This window comes from Dama dama, chromosome 15, assembly GCF_033118175.1.
Source record: "Dama dama isolate Ldn47 chromosome 15, ASM3311817v1, whole genome shotgun sequence".
NCBI classification, from domain to species: Eukaryota; Metazoa; Chordata; class Mammalia; order Artiodactyla; family Cervidae; genus Dama; species Dama dama.
Window position 1 is genome coordinate 9587431 of NC_083695.1, and position 22757 is coordinate 9610187.

General features: G+C 37.0%; 1 protein-coding gene across 5 annotated transcripts in view; it reads left to right on the plus strand.

Annotated features, from left to right (window-relative positions):
* Window positions 1-22757, plus strand: part of LYST (lysosomal trafficking regulator) — a 175653-nt gene that overhangs the window by 81568 nt on the left and 71328 nt on the right. For 3 of the 5 annotated variants that reach the window (XM_061161427.1, XM_061161431.1, XM_061161428.1), the window contains 11 exons: window positions 1717-1890; window positions 2819-2968; window positions 6549-6686; window positions 8122-8320; window positions 10582-10713; window positions 12873-13503; window positions 14182-14359; window positions 16066-16235; window positions 17132-17362; window positions 19628-19794; window positions 20461-20613. In XM_061161427.1, the coding sequence (XP_061017410.1) occupies window positions 1717-1890; window positions 2819-2968; window positions 6549-6686; window positions 8122-8320; window positions 10582-10713; window positions 12873-13503; window positions 14182-14359; window positions 16066-16235; window positions 17132-17362; window positions 19628-19794; window positions 20461-20613 (2323 nt within the window). The remainder of the gene's footprint in view (window positions 1-1716; window positions 1891-2818; window positions 2969-6548; window positions 6687-8121; window positions 8321-10581; window positions 10714-12872; window positions 13504-14181; window positions 14360-16065; window positions 16236-17131; window positions 17363-19627; window positions 19795-20460; window positions 20614-22757) is intronic. The other 2 variants (XM_061161430.1, XM_061161432.1) reach the window with 1 other exon arrangement.

The following is a 22757-nucleotide window of genomic DNA, read 5'->3' on the forward strand; positions in this document are numbered from 1 at the left end:
GATGGATATATCTTTCTCTTTTGCTTTTCACTTGTCTTTTTTTCTCAGCTATTTGTAAGGCCTTCTCACACAACCATTTTTTTTTGCGTTTCTTTTTCTTGGGGATGGTTTTTTTTTTCCATTCATTAATATTTTTTTCATTTATTTTTATTAGTTGGGGATGGTTTTGTTCACCACCCTCTGTACAATGTTACGAACCTCCATCCATAGTTCTCAGGCACTCTGTCTATCAGATCTAGTCCCTTAAATCTATTTGGCACTTCCACTGTATAATCAGAAGGGATTTGATTTAGGTCATACCTGAATAGTCTAGTGGTTTTCCCTACTTTTTTCAGTTTAAGTCTGAATTTTGCAATAGGGAGTTCATGATCTGAGCCACAGTCAACTCCTGGTCTTGATTTTGCTGACTGGATGGAGCTTCTCCATCTTTGACTGCAAAGAATATAATCAATCCGATTTTGGTATTGACCATGTGGTAATGTTCATGTGTAGAGTCATCTCTTGTGTTGTTCAAAGAGGGTGTTTGCTAAGACCAGTGCATTCTCTTGGTGAAACTCTGTTAGCCTTTGCGCTGCTTCATTTTGTACTCCAAGACCAAACTTGCCTATTACTCTAGGTATCTTTTGACTTCCTACTTTTGCATTCCAGCCCCCTATGATGAAAATGATGTCTTGTTTTAGTGTTGGTTCTAGAAGGTCTTGTAGGTCATCATAGAACCTTTGAACTTCAGCTTCTTTGGCATTAGTTGTTGGGGCATAATTTTATTTTGATCACTCTTACACAGTGATGATCTCAGGGGAAATGGTTAATTTTTTTATCTCACGTACATCTAGGATCTTGCCAAAAAGAATTTTAAACTATGTTTTTACATACAGAAACTCTGTTCAGTATCCTTCCTCCTCTATAAAAGTAAAATTCAGTTTCCTTAAAATCCTTTCAGGTATAGCCTGTCTTTTGTGCTTAATCTCCTCCATCTAGCCAGATAGGCAACCTACAGCCTCCTAGATGTACTGTGAATCCAGTCTTCATCTCTCTCCTGACTGCATCCCACCCTTGGACACCTGTTTATCCCTGCTTCCTTGCTTTTGCTCTCTCTCCCAGTGATCTTCTTCACATAGGCTTCCTGTCCTGAGCAGGGTGGAGTCCAAAGTAGTTTTTGTGATGTCATGCATTCACATCATCTCACTCTTCTTTGCCTTTTCAAATCATAATAGGATGTTTGTTTCTTACATACAATAGTTGCCAGAAAGCATTGGGGGAATTGAAGTACAAGTCACAATCCTTAGTTTTTATTCTTACGTCTTATGTTTTGACCTATCAGCAGGCCCCACTGGAGATAGGTAGTCTGCCTATTTACAGTCTGAGCAGTCTGTCTGTTACTTCATCTTCCACAGCACAGAAAATAGAGCCTGTTTGTTGACTAAGCATCAAAAATATGAGGCATTTTGCTGATACTTCAGATCACCAATAAAATGCTACTGACGTCTAAGGTTATCAGTGTTATTTTAGTTAATTTATAGAATATTTGAGACATAGAGCTTGGAACTTCTTGGTTTTATTTGTTTGCAATTCTTAAGTAATTACGAACAGTGTCAGCAATAAAAAATAAACTTTCAAATCAAACTGATAGGTTGGTATTACATAATGGAAGATAACCTCACATGTTAAATTTTTAATCTCAACAAATTAGAAAAAATTTATCTACTCTTTTTTTAGGTTGTGGAACTCAGTAGCTGTGAAGAAACTCAAGCGTTAGCATTGAGAGTTATACTCTCATTAATTAAATACAACCAACAGAGAATACATGAGTTAGAAAACTGTAATGGACTTTCCATGATTCATCAGGTGTTGATCAAACAAAAATGCATTGTTGGCTTTCACATTTTGAAGGTATGTTCTCATAAAACTTATTCTCAGGGTTTTGTGTGCAGTGATACTTACCTCTTCATTAAGTCTCCCAGTAATAGAGTTTCGTGTTTCAGTTATTCCTGAAGAAAATTAAGGAAACCTGATAATATGTATTTAATCAAACGAAGGCTCTTTTGGGCTTTTGTCATTTAAATTATTACATTTTCATTTCCTTTAAAACATTTTAGGAGAGTAAAAGAAAAAATTAAGATTTTTAGATCTTGATAAGCCAGTGATACCTCCTGGCTGGCCCCTCATTCTGTGGACTGGAGTTGGTGACTCATAGACTGCTGATAGCAGACTCATAGACTGTTGCTTGCTTCAACACCCATAGGTATGGGGGCGAACCCAGTTCTCCAGAGACCTAGTGCTGTGCAGTTCTCAGGAGGCAATGCTGATAGAGAATTAGTATCTTAAAGGCGTATTAGCTTTTTATTGTGATCCAGCTGTGATCACATATTTAAATACCTTTCTAACCAAAAGCAGTTGGTAACATTGTGAAAGTATTTCTTTCTGAGGGTTTTAGTATTAAGCAAAAGACCAATGGCTGTTCCTATGCCCCTAGACTCCAACTCTTAAAAATGAGCAAGATCCAACACTTGCGGCATGAATACTTCTTAGAAAAAGTTTAAAACTCAACAGATTCATTGAATTTTAAAAATAGGATGTAGTTTATTTTACTCCATATTTGAAACTAAATAGTCATTTATAAATATTTGAAATTTGGGGGTTTTCTTATTACTTGAATTGTTTTACAAAACAAGGTAAAGATACCTTGTGCAATGCTGAGTTATTCAGTAGTTTTCTTTTGAACTTAATGTTATGACTGCTAAGATTGAAAGCTTAATATTTCTGTTGAATTTTTGGATTGATTATTGATGCATGTTATATTAATGCTGTTTTTCTGTAGACCCTTCTTGAAGGTTGCTGTGGTGAAGATATTATTCATATCAATGAGAATGGAGAGTTTAAGTTGGATGTAGAGTCTAATGCTATAATCCAGGATGTTAAACTGCTAGAGGAACTATTGCTAGACTGGAAGATATGGAATAAAGCAGAGGCATGTACTTTATGTGGTTAAAAAGCATTTGTTATGAATTTACCCTCTTAGCAATTTTTACATGTACAGTACAGTACTAACCGTATACACTTTGTCATATGGCAGATCTCTAGAACTTTTTCATTTGGTTTGACTACTCTACCCAGTGGACAACAGCTCCCCATTTCCCTTCCCCTGAGTCCTGGCAGCCACCATTCTACATTCGGTTTCTTTGGTTTGATTGTATTAGATATTTAATACAAGTGGAATCATTCAGTGTTTGTCTTTTTGTGATTGGCTTGTTTGACTTAGCATTATGTCCTCAAGGGTTATCTGTGTTATAGCATATGACAAGACTATTTTCTTTCTTACACTATTCCACTGTGTGTGTTTTCCACATTTTCTTTATTTGTTCATCTGTCATGGACACTTAGGTTGCTTCCACATTTTGGCTATTGTGAATTATGCTGCCATGAACGTGAATATACAGAGATCTCTCTGAGATCCTGTTTTCAGTTATTTTAGATATATGTGCAGAAGTAGGATTGCTGAGTCATATAGGAATTCTGATTTTTAAAAAACAGAATTACCATACCATACTATTTTCCGTAAGAGAGGCACCATTTTTTTACAGTCCTAGCAGCAATGTGCAAATGATCCAATTTCTTTACCTGCTTGCCAACAATTGTTATTTTTTTGATAGTGTCTATTCTGTAGAGTATGAGGTAATAATAATAACTTGTAGTTTTGATTTGCATTTCCCTGATAATTGGTTGATGAAGAGCATCTTTTCATATACTTAGTGGCCCTTTGTGTATGTTCTTTGGAGAGATGTCCTTTCAGGTCATTTGACTATTTTTTAATTGAGTTATTTGATTTTCTGTTAATGAGTTGTAGGAGTCATTTATATATTCTACATACCAATCCCTAATCTCATATATGGTTTGCAAGTGTTTTCTCCCATTCTGTATATTGCCTTTTCACTCTGTTGACTGTTTTCTTTGCTGCAGAGAGAAACATGTACTTTTAAATATTCATCTAATCAGCCTTCTCAAAAACAAAACAAATTTACTGCTTCAATGTAGCATTAATTGTAAATGGAAATCTAGAGGTTAATTTCTGTGCAAGGTTTTAGACAGCCATAATGTCGACCTGGAGAGTCAGGATCAGAACTTTGACTGCAGGTAGTAGTTTGAGCAGTACTCAGGCTAGAAACACTTGAATCAATTGGAGACTTGCATTTACCATGAACTCTGAAGGGGAATCCTACAAAGAGTGTGTGGAGTTGATCAAGGAGAGGGCAACAGATACACTTCTGAGTAGGGGAGCCATGTTGTCCAGAAGTCAGAGCTATATCCATTTGCAGAGCAAGGCTGTGAAGTCTTGCCTTCATGGTAGGCATAAGCTACGGAGCATGCTTTGATCTTAGATCTAGGCAAAGCTTCACGACTGGATGATGGATTGTGTGTTCTTCACAAGGACCCAGCAAGGAAAGTGAATGTGGGGCTTTTTCCTTCTGCCTTAGCTAAAGTATAGTCTTTATGGTTTGGTTCGTAGAGCCTCCTCACTTCTAGTGTAGGCTGTGGATTGTCTAGAGTTATTTAGAGTGTAACACCATTATCATCAAATGTAACTGAAGACCAATTCAACATGTATACCTTTACAACTTTAAAATATTTGGTCACTTCCAAATTTGGCAACAGTCGCCCCAGACTTACTATCAATAACGAGTTATGAAGCTAAAGAAAACTTTTCTAATCTATCATTAACAAAAATAAATTTTGACCAAACATGCTAGAGGACAGATTATTTTTCTGTTTTCCCTGTATAAAATTATATTACCAAATTATTGTTATATGAAGAAGCAGTCCAAGAATATGCTCCTACAAAACACAAGGGGAAAGTATTATGGAGCTGTGTCAAGCAACTAGCTTTTTCTAAATTTTATGGTATTTGTTAGTTTTTAAAACTTTCTATTTCATTGTGACTTCTCATCCTGAATAAATTCTCTTTCAGAATTTAAAAACTCCATGTGCATTCATGTATAATATATATGCATTTGTGAGCTTCTCTGTTGGCTCGGCAATAAAAAATCTGCCTGCCAGTGCAGGAGACACAGGTCCAACCCCTGCATCAGGAAGATCCCCTGGAGAAGGAAATTACAACCCACTCCAGTATTCTTGCCTGTGAAATCCTCTGGACAGAGGAGCCTGGTGGGCTACAATCCACGGGGTCACAAAGAGTTGGACACCACTTAGCAACTAAACAATAACAGCAAATATACATGCGTATAAAAATACACATGATGTTGCAAGGAGAGAAAGCTAATGAATATAGTAAATGCAAACAAATTGGATCAAAGGCAGTATGAATATAAACATGTTATAAAGAAATAGCTCAATTGTAGATTATAAGATTGAATCTTAACTAAAAATTGGACAGCTATTTTAGTATTTCAAAAGAGGATGCTAATTTGAGCATTAAAAAAGTTTGATAAGCAAAGCATTTTTTGGTCAAATTCAAAACTGATATGCATGGATACTTCTATGGATTTGAAATAAAATTTTCTTTCTTTCTTTTTTGTAAATTTTCTTTTCTAATTGCTTTTTTAGCTGAGTTGTTCTGGTTTTTGTCTGTTGGTTGTCTGGTTGTTAGTTTGCTTTGGCACTATTCTATTTTAGTATTATTTTTCAGGCCCTGAATCAGGTTTTCCTATTTGAGCTGCTTTGTCTTCAAATTTTCATATGCCTTTTTCTTTCAGGGCATCTTGATCCTGTCCTATTAAGAGAGAGGCCTTGGTTAGAATAGTATGATTAAGTCTATCAATTCCTTGGCCTTTTCATTATTCATTTCCATCATATAATGGCAAGAAAAACAGCAAACCTACAACCCAAACCAGTTAATTTTGCTTTTTGTTGATAACTTTGTTGAAAGATTATATGAGGTAATGAGGTGAAGATTATCTTTTAGTAGTGGTTATCTATGTAAGATTCCTTTTTCACTATTATTGTGAATAATATGGGAGAAGTATTTTAAAGTACCTTAAAAGAATGCTAATTATTGTTTTAAACTGCATGTTTAGTAATTGTGTGGAGGCGTCTATTATTTGGACTTAAAAGTAAATTAATCCAAAAATTCAGAATTTCTACACTGTCAGTAAATATTTTCAATTTTTTTCTAAAAGTATTTGATTAAATGTGCATACACAAATTAGCATTGAAGTCTGTGTTTTTAATAATGCTATCTGAAAATAAATTATTTGCAAACACTTTATTTTGATAATGTGTTTCTCTGTAGTAAATAGTAAATAAGTTCCCCAAGATAATTTATCTTTTGAAAATACTGTACATCATTTAATGCCACAGAAAGGTTAATGTCCTAAAGCCCCTAATGCAGCACTATACTGAACATAAATATTTAGAAATGACCTATTGTCAAAAAAAAAAATAGTTTGGGAATAAAGTTTTAGATTTGCTTTTTCAGATAGATTTAATCTTTGACAAATTGTGGATGTTTACACATTAAACTGATGTATTGCATGTCTTCTAAAAAGCCTGAGTCATGTTTTTCAATAACACTGTGCATATGTTTGTTTTCTCAGCACGGTGTTTGGGAAACTCTGCTGGCAGCCCTAGAAGTCCTCATCAGAGCAGACCACCAGCAGCAGATGTTTAATATTAAGCAGTTATTGAAAGCTCGAGTGGTTCATCACTTTCTACTGACCTGCCAGGTTTTGCAGGTACTCCTTATGTAACTTTACTTCTGGAGATATTTTCTGCAGTGATGCTTGTTTAATAACTCAATACCGTGGACTGAAATTCTGTGGGACTTTCAATGAGATTTTTTCTGTGAAAGAGGTAAAGAAAATGGGCAGAGAGAGGAGAAACTGCCCAGACAGGGGTGGTCTCTAGAGCCAAATAAGGTAGAAAGTTCCCAGAAAATGTAGACAGAGAGAATGCCATCAACTTGGAAATTCTTAATAGCTTAGAAGATGTCATCAGAGTGAAGAAGACTTCTGGGAACTTTAAGCATGTGTGGTGGATCATTGGAGGTAGTGAGAATACATGATTATTAAGAAGTCTAACAGCAAAAGAAAAGAGAAATAGACTGTTAACAAAAGCTTCACAGTAGATCAGTTTAAAGGTTTTTTTTTTTTTTTTTAATGCGGTAGGATACCAGTGACTGTTTGTAAGGAGTCACTGGATAGGGCAAGGTTGAAGAAACTTAGATGGGACTGAACTTAGGAATGAGTAATTGAAGTGGTGACCAGGAGCATTGGGAAGTCACAGGGGAAAAAAAAAAAAAAAAAGATGGTTGTGCACAAATAACACTGAATTGCAAGTTTGGAGATCTATGTTCTTGTCTTGACTTGGCCATTGTGAGATCTTAACTTACTTTTGTAGGCTCCTGTTCTCTTTGTATATCTGAGATAGTCACACTAACCTGTGTTAAAGTTAATATCTAGATTTTAAGTTTTCTGATTTAGCAATACAAAAGAATATATGAAGAAGAGTGGATGTAGGGATATACTGTGTATTTGGACAGAGAGGAAAGAGGTAGCCTTGATCTAGAAGCCAGCTGCTACACACTGGGGAGGTGGAGTTGGAATATATAAGTAATTTATTTATATCTGTCTTTATTTTTGGTAATTATGTAGCATTCTGCCAGGTCTGATTATTCCAGGCAGTAGATGGTGCAGTAGAAGGAGATCAAAGGTCTGAGTTTGACTTATGTTGCACTACTGACGTGTTTTCTATGTGGTTTAAGTTAGTCATACAATCACTTCAGGCCTTCATATTACAGAAATGAAGGATAAAACCTCTCTGAGCTGTTGCGAGTAATAACTTTGTAGCCTGGAACATACTCTGTTCATGTAACCAGTTTTGTCTATCGGAGATTTTCTCTTTTGAACCCAAACTAGTAGTAGCAGAAGCAGTAGTGATAATATTACTAGTAGTAGCTAACATTTATATGGGGCCATTGGTTTTAATGAATTTGATAATAGCAAGATTGCTTGAATTGAGAAATAACAACTCAGTTTTATGGTAAATATCTAGTCTAGAGCAGGAAACCAACACAGTTCTATCTTAAACAGAATTATCTTGCTTAAATGAGAAATGTTAGTTAAGTTGACAGTTCTTTTTAAATTAAAGAGCATTTTTATTTTTTTTCAGGAGCACAAAGAGGGGCAGCTTATATCCATGCCCCGAGAGGTTTGTAGATCATTTGTGAAAATTACAGCAGAAGTCCTTGGATCTCCTCCAGATTTGGAATTATTGACGATTATCTTCAATTTCCTTTTAGCAGTTCATCCTCCTACTAATACTTATGTTTGTCACAACCCCACAAACTTCTATTTTTCTTTGCACATAGGTAGGTATGATCATTTTTCTTAGATCTTGGCTGTCTCCACTTTCATTTTTTCTTCCCATTTATTCCATGTTTGCTCCATATTCATTGAATGACCTCTGTGCTAGAAACTGCTCAGTTACACCCTGGGACTGGGGCAGGGCAGAGGGCCCTACAGTGAGCCAGGCATAGCTTCTGCCTTCAGAGGGCTTAAAACCAAGAGGCGAGGGTAAATGCATGTGCTGAAATAATGACAATACATAATACCTGGCAAGTACCTAATACACAAAAGAAGAACCGATTTGATTTCAGGAGAGTTAGGGTTTCATCAGACAGATGTGGAGAGAGATTTAATAGATTAATAATCTGCCTTGGGCATTGAAGAATTTTGATAGGTATTAATAGATTAGAGAATTACTATCAGGTGAAGAGAGTGACTTAAAGCAAGGCAAAATAGAGAAAATAAAGAATAGTGAATTTTACCTAATATAGGAGATGTATAAAGGAGTAGAGAAATAATATCATAAATGTAGCTTGGGATCATCATTTATTCAACCACACCCAAAATCATATTAAATGAGTCCTTGAATGTAAGATCAGAGAACTTGAACCTGTGTTCTACTCAGGAGTAATTGAAGAATTTTGTTTTGTTGTGTTTGTTTTGAGGCAAAGAATATGATATAAGTTATTACAATAAAATTCAGCATAGAGAAACAACCTGCATAGAAGTTAGTTAAAGCTCAGGGAACAGATGAGACCACTGAAGAACAGTGCTGGGAGAAAGAAGGAAAAAGGAAGCTAAGGATATTAGTAATACTATTTAGAGGATGGGGCAAGAAAGAGTAATCTCAGTATTTTTTTTAAAAAAATAGAATAATCAGATTTAAAAGAACTAGGACAATGTGATGTGGTAAGGAAGCACACCAGAGTATACATGTGAGAAAGCCAGATAGTAACTTTAGGGAGGGAAACTGACTGTAAACAGCCATTTTAGGCCATGTGATGGTAGATAAAACGAGAGAGCTGCAGTAAAAAGTCAAGGGAAGTTATATAGCGTGACTTTGTGTTAGGTTCAGCAAACATCTAGTGAATAAAGTAATGTCAAGATTCTGGTAGCACTGGGTAGTTGCGAAGATGAGTAAAATGTGGTCACCTCCTTTCAGGAGCTTCAGTCTAGTAAAGGGGAAAGAGGCATAAGGGTAAGTATAACACGTGGAAAGCACAGCAATGCCACTGTCGTCTTCTGGTAGCATAGAGCATTGCAAGGGGCTATTTCCCGGAGGAGGAGATACCTGCTCTGAGCTGAGTTGACTAGGAGTTGAAGGGAAGGGCCTTCCAGGCAAAGAAATGGCTTGGTGTTGCTGGCATTAATGTAAGGAAGAAGGCTGGTAGAGGGGCATGGAGACGGGTCATAGAGATTGTTCTAGATGAGAAACTTGGACTTTATCCAGAGTGGTAAGGTGGCAACAGAGAGCCCCTGGAGGTTTAAGCAGAGCTTACCATTTGATGGAGAGAATGCTGGTAGCTTTGAGGATTTGAGGGTGGCCAGATGTCCATCCTGGATATCATTTAGAAGTCTGTGATGATAATCCAGGTGAGGGGTGATAAGAACCTGCATTATAGCACTGCGCTAGGGATGAGAAGAGTTCAAGAGACAAAGTCAGTAGAACCTGGAGACTGACTTGACATGGGTAAAGGAAAGGTTGTCATCAAGGGTGGCTCCCAGAGCCTGCGTGGGAAACAGCTACTTCTACCATGGGAACCAGAGAACAACTCAGGAGTGAATTTAGGGCAGAAGGATGACTCACATTTAGATTTGTTGCATTTGTGTTGCACTTAAGAAATCAAGCAGTTGAACTTAGAAGTATGAAGCTCAGAAATGAAGATTAAGCTGTATGTATTAATTTTTGGAGTCATATTAGGGCTGTGTAAAAACAGAAGACATAGACCTTCCCTCAAGTAATGAAGAGATGAACGATCTCCTTGGAGAGATCATGTTAGCATATAAAAAGTGAACAGTTAGCTGTTAAACTACAGAAATAACTATAAGTACAGTTGGAATTCAAAGAAAATAGAAGTTAATGTAGCTAGTGTTAGTTAACAAAAGAATCTAAAGTAAGAAATTGTAGAGTATCCTCACATATCAAATGTGCATTAGTATAAAGTACACCATTTTTTTTACTTTGAATATTTTTGTAAACGTTTGTATTTAATGACTTGCTTTTAAAGTTGTATTTTTGTTTTATCCTTTTTAAAAATTTTCTCAAAATTTATTTTGATTCTAGATGGCAAGATCTTTCAGGAAAAGGTACAGTCAATCATGTACTTGAGGCATTCTAGCAGTGGAGGAAAGTCTGTTGCTAGCCCTGGATTTATGGTAATAAGCCCATCTGATTTTACTGCTTCACCACCTGAAGGTAAACAAACAAACAAAAGTGATAAAGAAAGTGTAGCCCTTTCCTATTTAGTTCTGAATATAGATGCATGTTTGCACAACCTGATAGACTAAATAAATGGAAAGCTAAACTTTAAAATTATAGAAAATATTTAAGGAATCCATTTACTACTTTCTAATATTAGTAACTCACACTCAGTATAGCAAGTAATTCTCAGGAGAGCTTAGGAGATAGATGAGCCTCATGCTATTTTATTCTGGAATTCTTCGTCCCCCTTTATCAGTCTTTCATTAAGCTTCTGATTTATTTTCCCATTTTCTTCAAAAGCTTTGTTTGGCTTACTGTCTCCTTTCCATCTGAACTCAGTCTGGACAACTTCACTTACCATGTGAGTGGCCGTCCGTACTGCAGCCTCATTGTGATCCTTGACCCTGGGGACCTTCCCTCTACTCTACCTTCCAGTATGCTTGTGTCCGTCTTGAACATCATCAAAGAACACTTCCCACCTCTGAAATTCCAGTCTCCCACTCTCTATGACAACTGCCTATCTTTCTGGTTTCCTTTTCATCACCCCCAAGTTTTCTCTGCCTGTTTGCCTCTTTCAGCATCAATTTCATTAGCCAATGAAAGACTAGGTCCCACCTAGTCTTGTCTCCAGCTCTGATACAAATTATTAAATAGGCCGGTAAGATAGATACATGGATAGGTAGGTGAAGGTATCTGGGTATTAAACTCCAATTTTCTTTCTCTCCCAAAGAGTTTCAGTTATTCCCTAGCACATCTTATGGCCTTGTATTATAATATTTTAAGGCTGTGTTTTAATTAGGTTTATTTGGAATTTTATCGGATGTGTTATTTTTAAAATCGTTGAGCATCATTCTGAAACTTTTTCAAGTACAATCATGCCCTCATTTTCTCCGGGTCATTTGGACAGACCCTTTTGGCAGCCTTATTCCTCCAGCCAAAATCCAGAAATAACTAGGAAGAACTTCTGAACTACGGAGTTATTCTATTGCCACAGAGCCTGAGCTCTAAGCAGTTCATTCAGTCCTTATTTACTGTATAACAGCACTTCTCAAGTTTTAGATGCTGAAAAATCACCGGGAAAGCTTGTTAAAACACAGATCCCTGGGCCCCTGCCTTCTACATTCTGATTGAATAGGTCTGGGGTGGAGCGTGAGAATGTACGTTTCCAACAGTCACACAGCGGTGCTGATCCCTGTGCTCCTGGCCCACAGACCACACCTTCAGGAGCATTCATTTATATCCCATACACTAAGGATGAGAGTGATTTTTCTCTTCTCCTTATGTGTAGATTATGAGGAGCAGAAAATTGGAAAGCTGTGGCAAGAAGAGAAAAACTATTTCTTAGTAATAGCAGCAAAAAGTGACTGCAGAAATGAGGAGTGAGAGAACAATCTAGGGACATTTAGTCTGGTAATAATACCACCAGGTTCGGCTATCACTGAAATTTATTCAGCACATATTTGTTATGTGTTTATCTTACCTTTGAAGAAATGAACACTCATATAATTAAATTATTTACCTAAGGCCACCTAACTAACAGAACTGTCTCATCAAAAAGCCAGCACTCTTTCCACTGTGTTAAACTGCATCCTTGGGCCTTCCCTCATGGTCCAGTGGTTAAGATTTCACCTTTCAATGCAGGGGGTGCAGGTTCAATCCCTAGTCAAGGAGCTAAGATACTGCATGCCTTGTGGCCAAAAAAAAAAAAAAAATGAAATACATAGGACAGAAACATTTTGTTAATAAATTCAGAAAAGATTTTTTATAAAAGGTCCACATCAAAAAAAAAGAAAAATCTAAAACAAACTGCATACTAGTGACTGTTAGCTTGAGGTAAATGGATTTTCACTTAATTCACTTAATTTCACTTCAGGAGGACCATTCATCCCAATAACTTTGAATCATTCAGTTAATATTGTATTTTATTAAGGAAACAAGAGTTAGGTATTTTGGGAAATTTTTAATTAAAAGTAGTTGAAACAAAAATAGTTTTAACACAAATTTTAAGCATTAGTGACTGCAGTCATTATCCTGTATGGGTTCACTAACATCACTGGATAAATGGGTTATTACTGTGGTTGGAACTGACAGTACAAAAGAGAAGTGATCCCACTGAGCTGCCTTTTCAGTGCTGTTTTCCTGTCTACTCTTAGCAGGGAACAATTCTTCCAGTGCTGTTCCAAAGCAGGTAACTGCCAGTATGCTGCGTTCTAGAAGCCTCCCGGCATTTCCTACTTCTTCACCTCACAAAGAGCCGTGGAAACTGACTGGAAGTTTGGGTTGTAGTATTGACAAGTTACAGAGTTTTGTAGATGATGGCATTGCTTCCCAGCCAGAGAAATGGAGCCCTCTGGGGAGTTCCGAGACACTGGAAAAAAGCAAACAAGATGCCTTTATCAGTAGTTGTGAGTCTGCAAAAACGGTTTGTGAAACGGAAGCTGCCCTTTCGGCCCAAGCCTCTGTCAGTGATGTCCCAAGAGGAGCCTTGGGACTTCCTGCGGTCAACATAGATCAGAAAGACTTGGGAGCAGAGCCCAGATCAGATGACGACAGTCCTGGGGACGAGTCCTGCCCACGCCGACCACTCTACCTAAAGGGACTGGCCTCATTCCAGCGAAGCCACAGCACTATTGCCAGCCTGGGGCTGGCTTTTCCCTCACAGAACGGCTCTGCAGCTGTCGGCCGATGGCCAAGTCTTGCTGACAGGAATGCCGATGACTGGGAAAACTTCGCTCTTTCTCTCCGTTATGAGCCACACCACAGCCGAACTACAGGTGCTCAAAGGTACATGTTTTTTTGTATGACAATCACTTCCTCCCTTTTTTTAAACTATTCTTTGAAGAATTTCTGTACTTGTAGAAATCTCTTTATTCTGTGACCTCTTTATTCTGTAACATAGTACAACGTGTATGTTAACAACAAGCAAAGATGCCTTTCTCCTTACTTTAATACTAGGTGATAATTCCATATTTAACTAAAGGCTAAACCATAAATAATTCTTGAAGAAAAGATTATCTTATGGCTAATTTAATTCCGTATGATTATTAAAAAAAAAATTCTTCAGTTTAAGAAAATTGCACGGTTTATTATTGTTCCCCAGATCAGCACCATCAGTGAGACTTTGCACACTGATGGAAATGTTCACCTGTGCTGTCCACTGCAGAACACACGTACTCACTTGAAGTGTGGCCAGTGCAGCCGAGCAACTGAATTTTTAAATGGTTTAAACAGCACAAGTGGCAGTTGGAAATCACAGATGCAGAGTAGACTAGTGTTTAGTAGATTATATATCTGAAAGCTACTGGTGATTAAAAAGTGATGGCAGATTTGTTAAACACAGTTAAATCAGGAAACATTTTTAAACCATATGAACTACTACTCAGCACTGTTCTTACAGCAATCATGATGCACTACTTTTTTCCTGATCCTGTGTTTATGACCCTTTGTGGGTCTCTGTTTTAGTGTAACCGAAGACTGCTTGGTACCTATATGCTGTGGGCTGTATGAGCTCTTAAGTGGAGTTCTTCTCATCCTACCTGATGTTATGCTGGAAGATGTGATGGACAGGCTCATTCAAGCAGATACACTTTTAGTCCTCGTCAACCACCCATCACCTGCTGTACAGCAAGAAGTTATTAAAGTAAGGGCAAATACTAAATATGTTGCTTTAATTTAGAAGAATAAATATATGTGCACTTTAAAGTTTGAATATACATATTCAAATAGACCTGAAATCTTATTTTATTCTTAAGCATCATGAGCTGATATAATTTGTTACTGCTTATCCCAATTTTTATATGTATTATCATCCAATTTTAAGCCTTCCTCCATATATTGCTTTGTATCAGTGTGTTTTTTAAGTCTACTACTTACAAGGAACACATAGATCATTGGAGGTCTCTCCTGAGTGTATTATCATCAAATGTTAGACATTTAACTTCAGGTTTAAGCTCAGATGTCACCTTCTCAGAGAGACTTTCCCTAATCATCTTCTGTCTAGCCCTACTCTTCATTTGTTTTACAATAGCATCCTAGTTATGTCTTATAATTACCTTTTTAATTTGTTTATGTACTATTTTTTAACTCTCCCACACTGAAATATAAGCTCCGTGAGGGTAGGCATCTTGTGTTTGATATATAAAAAGTCCTAAGTACATTATTGAGTGAATAAAGGTTTGATATGAATCATTCCCATTAGGAAACAACCCTTTGAAATGGTCTTCAAAGAATCCCACTGTTTTAATTTGGTGTGAGACATTGTGTAAGCAGTCTCAGTTCAACCCAGTATTTACTTAGCTTCCATCTCATGTGTAAAACACTAGGCTAGTTGCTCTGTGGGATATAAAAGGGAAAAAGCCCCTACGTTCAAGAGTTTATAGACCAGTGTGGGAGAGAGACATATACATAGCTAAGTAAAATGTAAGAACTTCTGTGATGGGTGTTTCAGTGGTAGTCTTAATAAAGAAGAATGGGAGCATAGGAAAAGTAAATAATTCTGATGGGGGAACACGGGCAGGATTCATGCAAAAGGTGTATTTTGTATTATGCTGTAAACTTAGAAAGATTTGTAAGTAGGGCGGTAAAGAAATCTGTGTTTTTGGAAAGAATAGTCGTATCACCACTGTGAGGGAGTGATCTCAGGGGAAAGAGGTGGGAGCACTGTGTTCACAGGCTAGCACTGTGATCCAAGGGAGAGATGATGAGTCTCTGATCTGGGGAAGTGGGAAGTCAAAGGACTGCCAGATTTGAGAGACGTTCCCTAGAATAGAGGAGAGAGACTTTGCTAATTTCACATGGGCGATCAGGATGAGAAAAACCCAAAGTGAGATCAGCCTTAAAGTCTCGGAGGATGGTGCTTCTGTGCTCTAAGACCAGAACCATGAAAGAAGTGAGTTTGGAAGGAAAAATAATTACTTGGATTATATATATGTTACATTTAAGACGCTGGGAAAGAGTGAAAATTTAGGCCTATGCTTAGAATAAATAAAATGTCAGGAAGTCTAGAAAAATAGAGGTTTAGGATATATATTTTTGTTCTTTGAGAGAAAGCATTGTACAGTGTTGACTAATTTCCTTTTTTCAGAATTAGGCACCAGTGTTCTACTTATATTCAACTAAGGCTACCTAAGATCTCCAAGACAGAGCATCATTAGCATTCTATAGTAATTAGAAAGTTTTAGGTTTGTTTGTTTTGCTGAAGAGGTGGCCCTTTTTTTTTTAGCTTTTTGTGTTCTATACACATGAAATTAAACAACTTACAACTACAGGTATAGTACACTGTCTGATTTGTATATGTTATATAAAATTTTAATGTATTATCTAAATTGTCTTAATTTTTTTCCTTAGCTATTAGATGCTTATTTTAATAGAGCATCCAAGGAACAAAAAGATAAATTTCTGAAGAATCGTGGGTTTTCTTTACTAGCCAACCAGTTGTATCTTCATCGGGGAACTCAGGAGTTGTTAGAATGCTTCATTGAAATGTTCTTTGGCCGACGTATTGGCCTTGATGAAGAGTAAGTGGGTTCTTCCCTTCACCAGAATTGGGGATCTTTTGTCTTAAATGTAAAATTTATTAAACTGACTCTTAAAATTATTCTGTCACTTTTAGAAAAAATCTGCTAGAAGTCATTTTCTAGGTGAACCATTTTATTATTTTCCATATGATATTCTTTTTATAACTTCTTCCTTTGCATTTCATTCACTAGCTAGGCACTAAAAAGAAAGAAATGCTGCATCAAATGAAAGAAAGTGATATTTAAGATTTGGCATACATTGTTAACCTGAGAAGAAGGTGGCCCCCATAGTCTCAGCAGCAGGTTACATGAGGGATCCATAGACAAGCTCCTAACTCCCCTCAGGGATGCTGGTTATCTGAGAGAAGAGTAAACTGACATACTGATTACTGAGCTTTGACCCTGGTGTAATGCTCATGGATTAATGAATAAGTGCAAAACTTAAAGAACATTTTTCTCCCAAGCCAAAAGTTTGGCCAAAAAGTTAAGCTGTTATTTCTATATCTGATAAAGAGAAATGTGTCTTTTTTGTTAAGTGTCTGCTACTTGTTTGCAAGTAGCCCAGTTCAAACCTCAAGGAATTGACCTATTAATTGTAGCATTGACAATATTGCTTTTCATTTGCATAAGCTTTTGGCTTTTTCAAAGCAATTCTGCATCATCTCATTTGATTCTCACAACAACCTTGAGAAGAAAGCAGAGCAGATATCATCACACACATTTGACAGATAAGGAAAATGAGGTGTAAAACACATCAATAACTTCCCTCCATCACAGAGGCAAATAATCTACAGGAACTCAAAATCAGGTCAACAAAATGGCCAATATTGCAATCATTTTTTCCTTATTTCATGGTTAGTTGCTTCTAACATGATCTTGTATATTATTTATTATAGATTTGATCTGGAAGATGTGAAAAACGTGGGACTTTTTCAGAAGTGGTCTGTCATTCCTATACTGGGACTAATAGAGACTTCCTTATACGACAATGTGCTCTTGCATAATGCTCTCTTACTTCTTCTCCAAATATTAAATTCTTGTTCTAAGGTAGCAGATATGTTGTTGGATAATGGTCTACTCTACGTGTTATGTAATACAGTAGCAGCCCTGAATGGATTAGAAAAGAAGTAAGTTTAAATTATTATTTAAAACTGCCTCTGATTAACAACTTTGGAAAGGAAAAAACTTAAGTAGCAGGTTGCATTAAAACATCTGATATTCCATAATATTTTCAAAGAATTTCTTTCCTTCAAATCTGATTAGATTAGATTTGAGAGGGTATATTTTCCATCATTTTCAATAAAGTTTTTTTTTTTTTTTAAAGATATTTATATGACCTACATTTAGGTATTTAGAACCTGAAAACAAGGAACAAATTTGTGTGTGTGCTCAGCTGCTTCAGTCATGTCCGACTCTGTGACCCCTCTGTCCATGGGATTTCCCAGGCAACGATACTGGAGTGGGTTGCCATTTCCTTCTCTGAGGAATCTTCCTGACCCAGGGATCGAACCTGCAACTCCTGCATTGGCAGTCAGATACTTACCACCTGAGCCACTGAGGAAGCCCCTGAACAAATTTACCTGTCCTCAAATATACTTACCAAGCTTCCACTATGGTCTTATAGAAAGTATTATCCCACTCCGGAATAGGAAATTGAGACTTTGAGAGATATAATAACTTGTAACAGATCAAATAGCTAGTAAATAGAGAATCTGAGGCTGAATATTCTCACTTCAAAAGTCTCTGCTTGACAGTCAACATACTCTCCCACTTTTCCTACCCACTGTTTTCTCCCATTGTTAACCACCATACTGAATTTCTTTTTTTTTAATTTATTTTTAATTGGAAAATAATTGCTTTACAATGTTGTGTTGGTTTCTGTCATATGTCAACTGAATCAGCCAGAAGTATACATATGTCCCCTCAGTCAGAAGTACACTGGCAAATGGTTGCCTACCAGATTGATTAACAACTTTAAAAAATATGTTAGGAGGTTATATTTTTATTTGGGTTTTGTGCCTTTGGTGTCCTCATTTATGATATACGGTGTATATAAAAATATAAAATATATAAAAATAAAAATATAAAAAATATATATAATATATTTTAAAATATATAAAATATAAAAATATATAAAAATAAAAATGTGTAACATTTTTATTAGCATCATATTAATGTTACAAATTTTCAGAAGCACCATCTTTACTGCATGTTAAAGCATTAAATATTAATATACTTTTGCAGAGAAGGCAGAGCATATCCTCGGTGCTTCTGTAGGCCTGGGAGACTCACTAGACCAGGGAGACTCTCTCGGTACGAGAGGGAATTGATAGTCAGCTTAGTTCACTTTTCCCTGGGCACCTGTCTTATTTAGGATCTGTGTTTTAGGCAGATGAGAAATACAAAGTATTGTATTTCCTCAAGACGTCTAGTCTTGATTACAGTACAGTACATGAAATTGGTAGAACTTGGAAAGAGTACCAGCAGGCCCCTTCTAAGAGCTGTTTGTTACTGCTGTTGTTTTAAATAAATTGTACTTACAGAATGTCCCTACATGCTACTCTATTGATTGGCCTCAAGAGTTACCGTTTCTAACTCTTGCTTGATTTTGAAAACGTGGCATGGGGAAGCTTAATGTCACACACTGAGGTGGATGATCAAGGTTAAAAATTGAGGGACAGAAGTAAGTAATTCATATTTATTAGGTACTGAGAAGTGACTAATGTGGGCTTCCCCAGTGGCTCAGTGGTAAAGAATCTGTCTGCAGTGCAGGAGACGTAGGAGACACAGGTTAAACCCCTGAGTCAGGAAGAGCCCCTGGAGGAGGGCATGGCAACCCCCTCCAGTATCCTTGCTTGGAGAATCCCACGGACAGAGGAGCATGGCAGGCTGCAGCTCATAGGGTCGCAAAGAGTCAGACGTGACTGAAGCAACTGAGCACACATGCAAGTGATTAATATGTGTTCAGATCTTTGTCTCTTTTAACCCTTAAAATAACCATACTTTGTGTAAGTGGGATTCAGAGAGGTCAGTTAATTTATTCAGAGTCACCATCTTTGAGAAACCTCAGAATATACCTCTTCATAGTCATAGAACCTTCGGTGGCTGGGAACCTCGTGGTGCATGCCCACAGTATCTTGTGTTAGTCTCTGTTGTTACACTTAGCACCATTTACTGGTTATAGTTATCTGTTCACTTGTCTGGTCCTCTGCAAGCTGAATTTTGACAGGAGTCAAAGTCTCTTTTTATCTGTCCTTAGCCTGTAGTTCATATGACCTGCCATGGAGTAAGCATGGATAAATATCAAATGAATGCGTGAATGAATGCATGCTAACAGAACAGGAATTTAAACCAGTTCTTTTTGCCTTAAATTATTTGTTCTTTTTCTTTAGCATTCCTTTGAATGAATACAGATTACTTGCTTGTGATATACAGCAACTTTTCATAGCAGTTACAATTCATGCTTGCAGTTCCTCAGGCTCACAGTATTTTAGAGTTATTGAAGACCTTATTGTACTGCTTGGATATCTTCAAAATAGCAAAAACAAGAGGACCCAAAGTAAGATTTAATTTTTATGGACTGGGGGGAGCAGTTGTATAATAGCCAAAAATGTTATTAGAACCTCATCTCTTTCTCTGACTTCTGTAGAGAGAGTGGGTTAGAGGAGAGGAAACAGTTTTACTAAATGTTCACCCTTAACTTTGTTTACTGACTTTAAAAAGAAGCCTTTTTAAGTGTCAAAAATTACAAGTGATGCCCTGATGTAATTAGTAGCTGGCAACATATCATTAAAAGAAGCTGCTGATTTTTCTTGCCAAGTAAAATTAAAAGGCTTGTGTTGAATAATAATACCCTTTAATTTTCTTTAGTAGCAAATATGAAAGTGAATATGGGGCAGAAAAATGTGAGAATTTCTGGTTAAACTTTTGCCTTCTATATTAAAAAGTCTATTCTTTTAAGACAATTACATGAAGTGAAATACATTTGTGAGCTAGTATTTTTCTGTTGAATTTTTTATAGTGATCCTTTGGAAATTTGCTTTAAAATTGCTTTTAAAGACAGTTCAAAAGTGTTTACTACCATCAAGAACCCATGATCAAAATTTTAAAATTTATGTCTAATAAAATATTATTGGCAGTTTTGATATTGCATTAGTATTAATATAAAAGTCAACTCAATTACAATCACATAGCTTGAAAACATTCTAGTATTTTCTGTTTTTAGATATGGCTGTTGCTCTACAGTTTAGAGTTCTCCAGGCTGCTTTGGAATTTATAAAGACCACTGCAAATCATGACTCTGAAAACCTTACAGATTCACTTCAGTCGCCTTCTGCTCCCCAGCATACCGTGTTTCAAAAGCGAAAGAGCATTGCTGGTGAGTATTTAAATAATATTTTACCAATTATAAGTAGAAGGTAGCCTGACTCTCCTACATTCTTATATCACTCACATTTTAAAACATTGCTTTGTTTCAGAAGTTCAGCTGTAGTGTTTGAGAAGGTTTTCCTCCCAGAGGAAATTATTCTCTAGCTTTCTCTTCAGTGCTGTTCTCTTTCGGTTATCTCTTGAGCTCCTACCATGTGCCAAAGTTAAGTCGCTCAGTCGTGTCCGACTCTTTGCGATCCCGTGGACTGTAGCCCACCAGGCTCCTCCATCCATGGGATTCTCCAGGCAAGAATACTGGAGTGGGTTGCCATTTCTTTCTCCAGGACCATGTGCCAAGCATTGTGTTTAATGTTGGAAGATGCAAGGATTAAAAAAGACACAGATTCTGCCTTTCTACCGTAAAATAGTAGAGAATAGAGAAATACAGAGGATAGAAATAGAGACCATACAGAGCAGGGCAACCTGATTTACATGTAGGGCTAGGGAAATCTCTGAGGAAGTAAGATTTCAATATAAAGGATGAGAAAGGAATTAGAGAAGTCGGTGAGTGTTACAGGCGGAATGAACAGCTGATGTGCAGGTCCCCAGGTATCAAAAAGCTAAGCTTGTTCAGAGAACTAAAAGATAGCCATGTAGCTGGCGTGTAGTCCTTGATGAGATGGTGCCACCAGGGGAGGTGCTGCAGGGTGGCGTGAACCAGTTCATATGGGCCACGTTAAGGAGTTTTATTTTATCCTAATGGGAAGTTGTCAAAGGCTTTTAAGGAGGTGGCGTGACATAACCAGGCTTTCATTTCGTAAAGACAGCTCTGGTTTCTGTGTACAGAGTGGATTCGAGGAAAGTGGGAAAGGCAGTGGAAAGTGCAGGGCTTATTGCAGTAGTCAGGGCAGGAGATAATGGTGGCTTGGATGTGGTTACTATATGCACCTTAGGGCTTGCTGTAAATGAGGATATATCATCAAATTATAATTTTTAATATTGTTAGGCTTGTTTTTTTCCCACAAAATCTGCTCTGATGTTTATATACATTAATTTAGAAAGATAGTATAAACACTCCCCACATTGACTTTGTGTATATACACACATATACATATATATCTCTATATAGTGGATATATATGTACATAGACAGATGCATACACACACCCTTCTCCAGAGTACTTGGTAAATTGAGATTTAATCAACCCTTACAGTCTTTAGGGCTTTTAAATCTAAATCTTCTACTTGTGGTAAACTACTTCATTGTATGGGTGCCATGCCAAAGTTTAGAACCATATGAAATACTCTTCCTAGAGAAAAGCTATTAAATATACATTGTTTCACAGGAATATGTTCATTGTTGTTCTGTCACTGAGTCATGTCCGACTCTGCAACCCCATGAACTGCAGCATGCTAGGCTTATGCAGCACTCCAGGAATATGTTTCCATTACACCAAACAAAATCTTAGGTAGATAAACTTGTAAAACATCCACATAACTAAACGTGTTGTCCTATAATTCCGTCCTTAATTTACTATATTAGTGTAGTCTCTCCTCTTGAACTTCCCTCTTTTCTTCTGGGTTGAAGTCCATCTTTTACCAAGTCTGGTAAAAAAGTCTGCTCAGCTGCCTGCATGACAGAAGGTGACTTTTAGACCATTTTTCCTCTACAGGATTTCTTAGTCAGTCAGAGACTACTTAGGTGGAACCTCCCTCTGTTGATAGAGGAAAGTACATTTATTGCTTTCACAAATTCCTGCTATTTCTTCCTTCTTGATGTTTCTCATTCTCATATCCATTTCTTCTTTGCTTTTCTACCTAGATCCCTGCTTTAGCTTCTTTTCTGCTTGTGCCTGGGCTACCACAATGCCCTTATGCTAAGCTCTGTTTGAGCTGTAATTTCTCTTATCTATGATTTCTCTTAGCAGCTTGTCATCTCTCTCTTCAGTCACTCACGTTTTTATCACCTTGAGCCTAAAAGCCCTGCAGAGCCCCACGTTCGCCATTGTTTATTTTTCCTTTGAGTCACTTTAAAGTGGGTAATAGGCTATTAGTTCTTTCTCCAGACCAGTCTCCTTTTTCCCCCTAAATCCTATAGCCTCCTCTACTGGGGCTATATTTTTAACACTAAGTAAATTCAATTGCTGTATCCCAC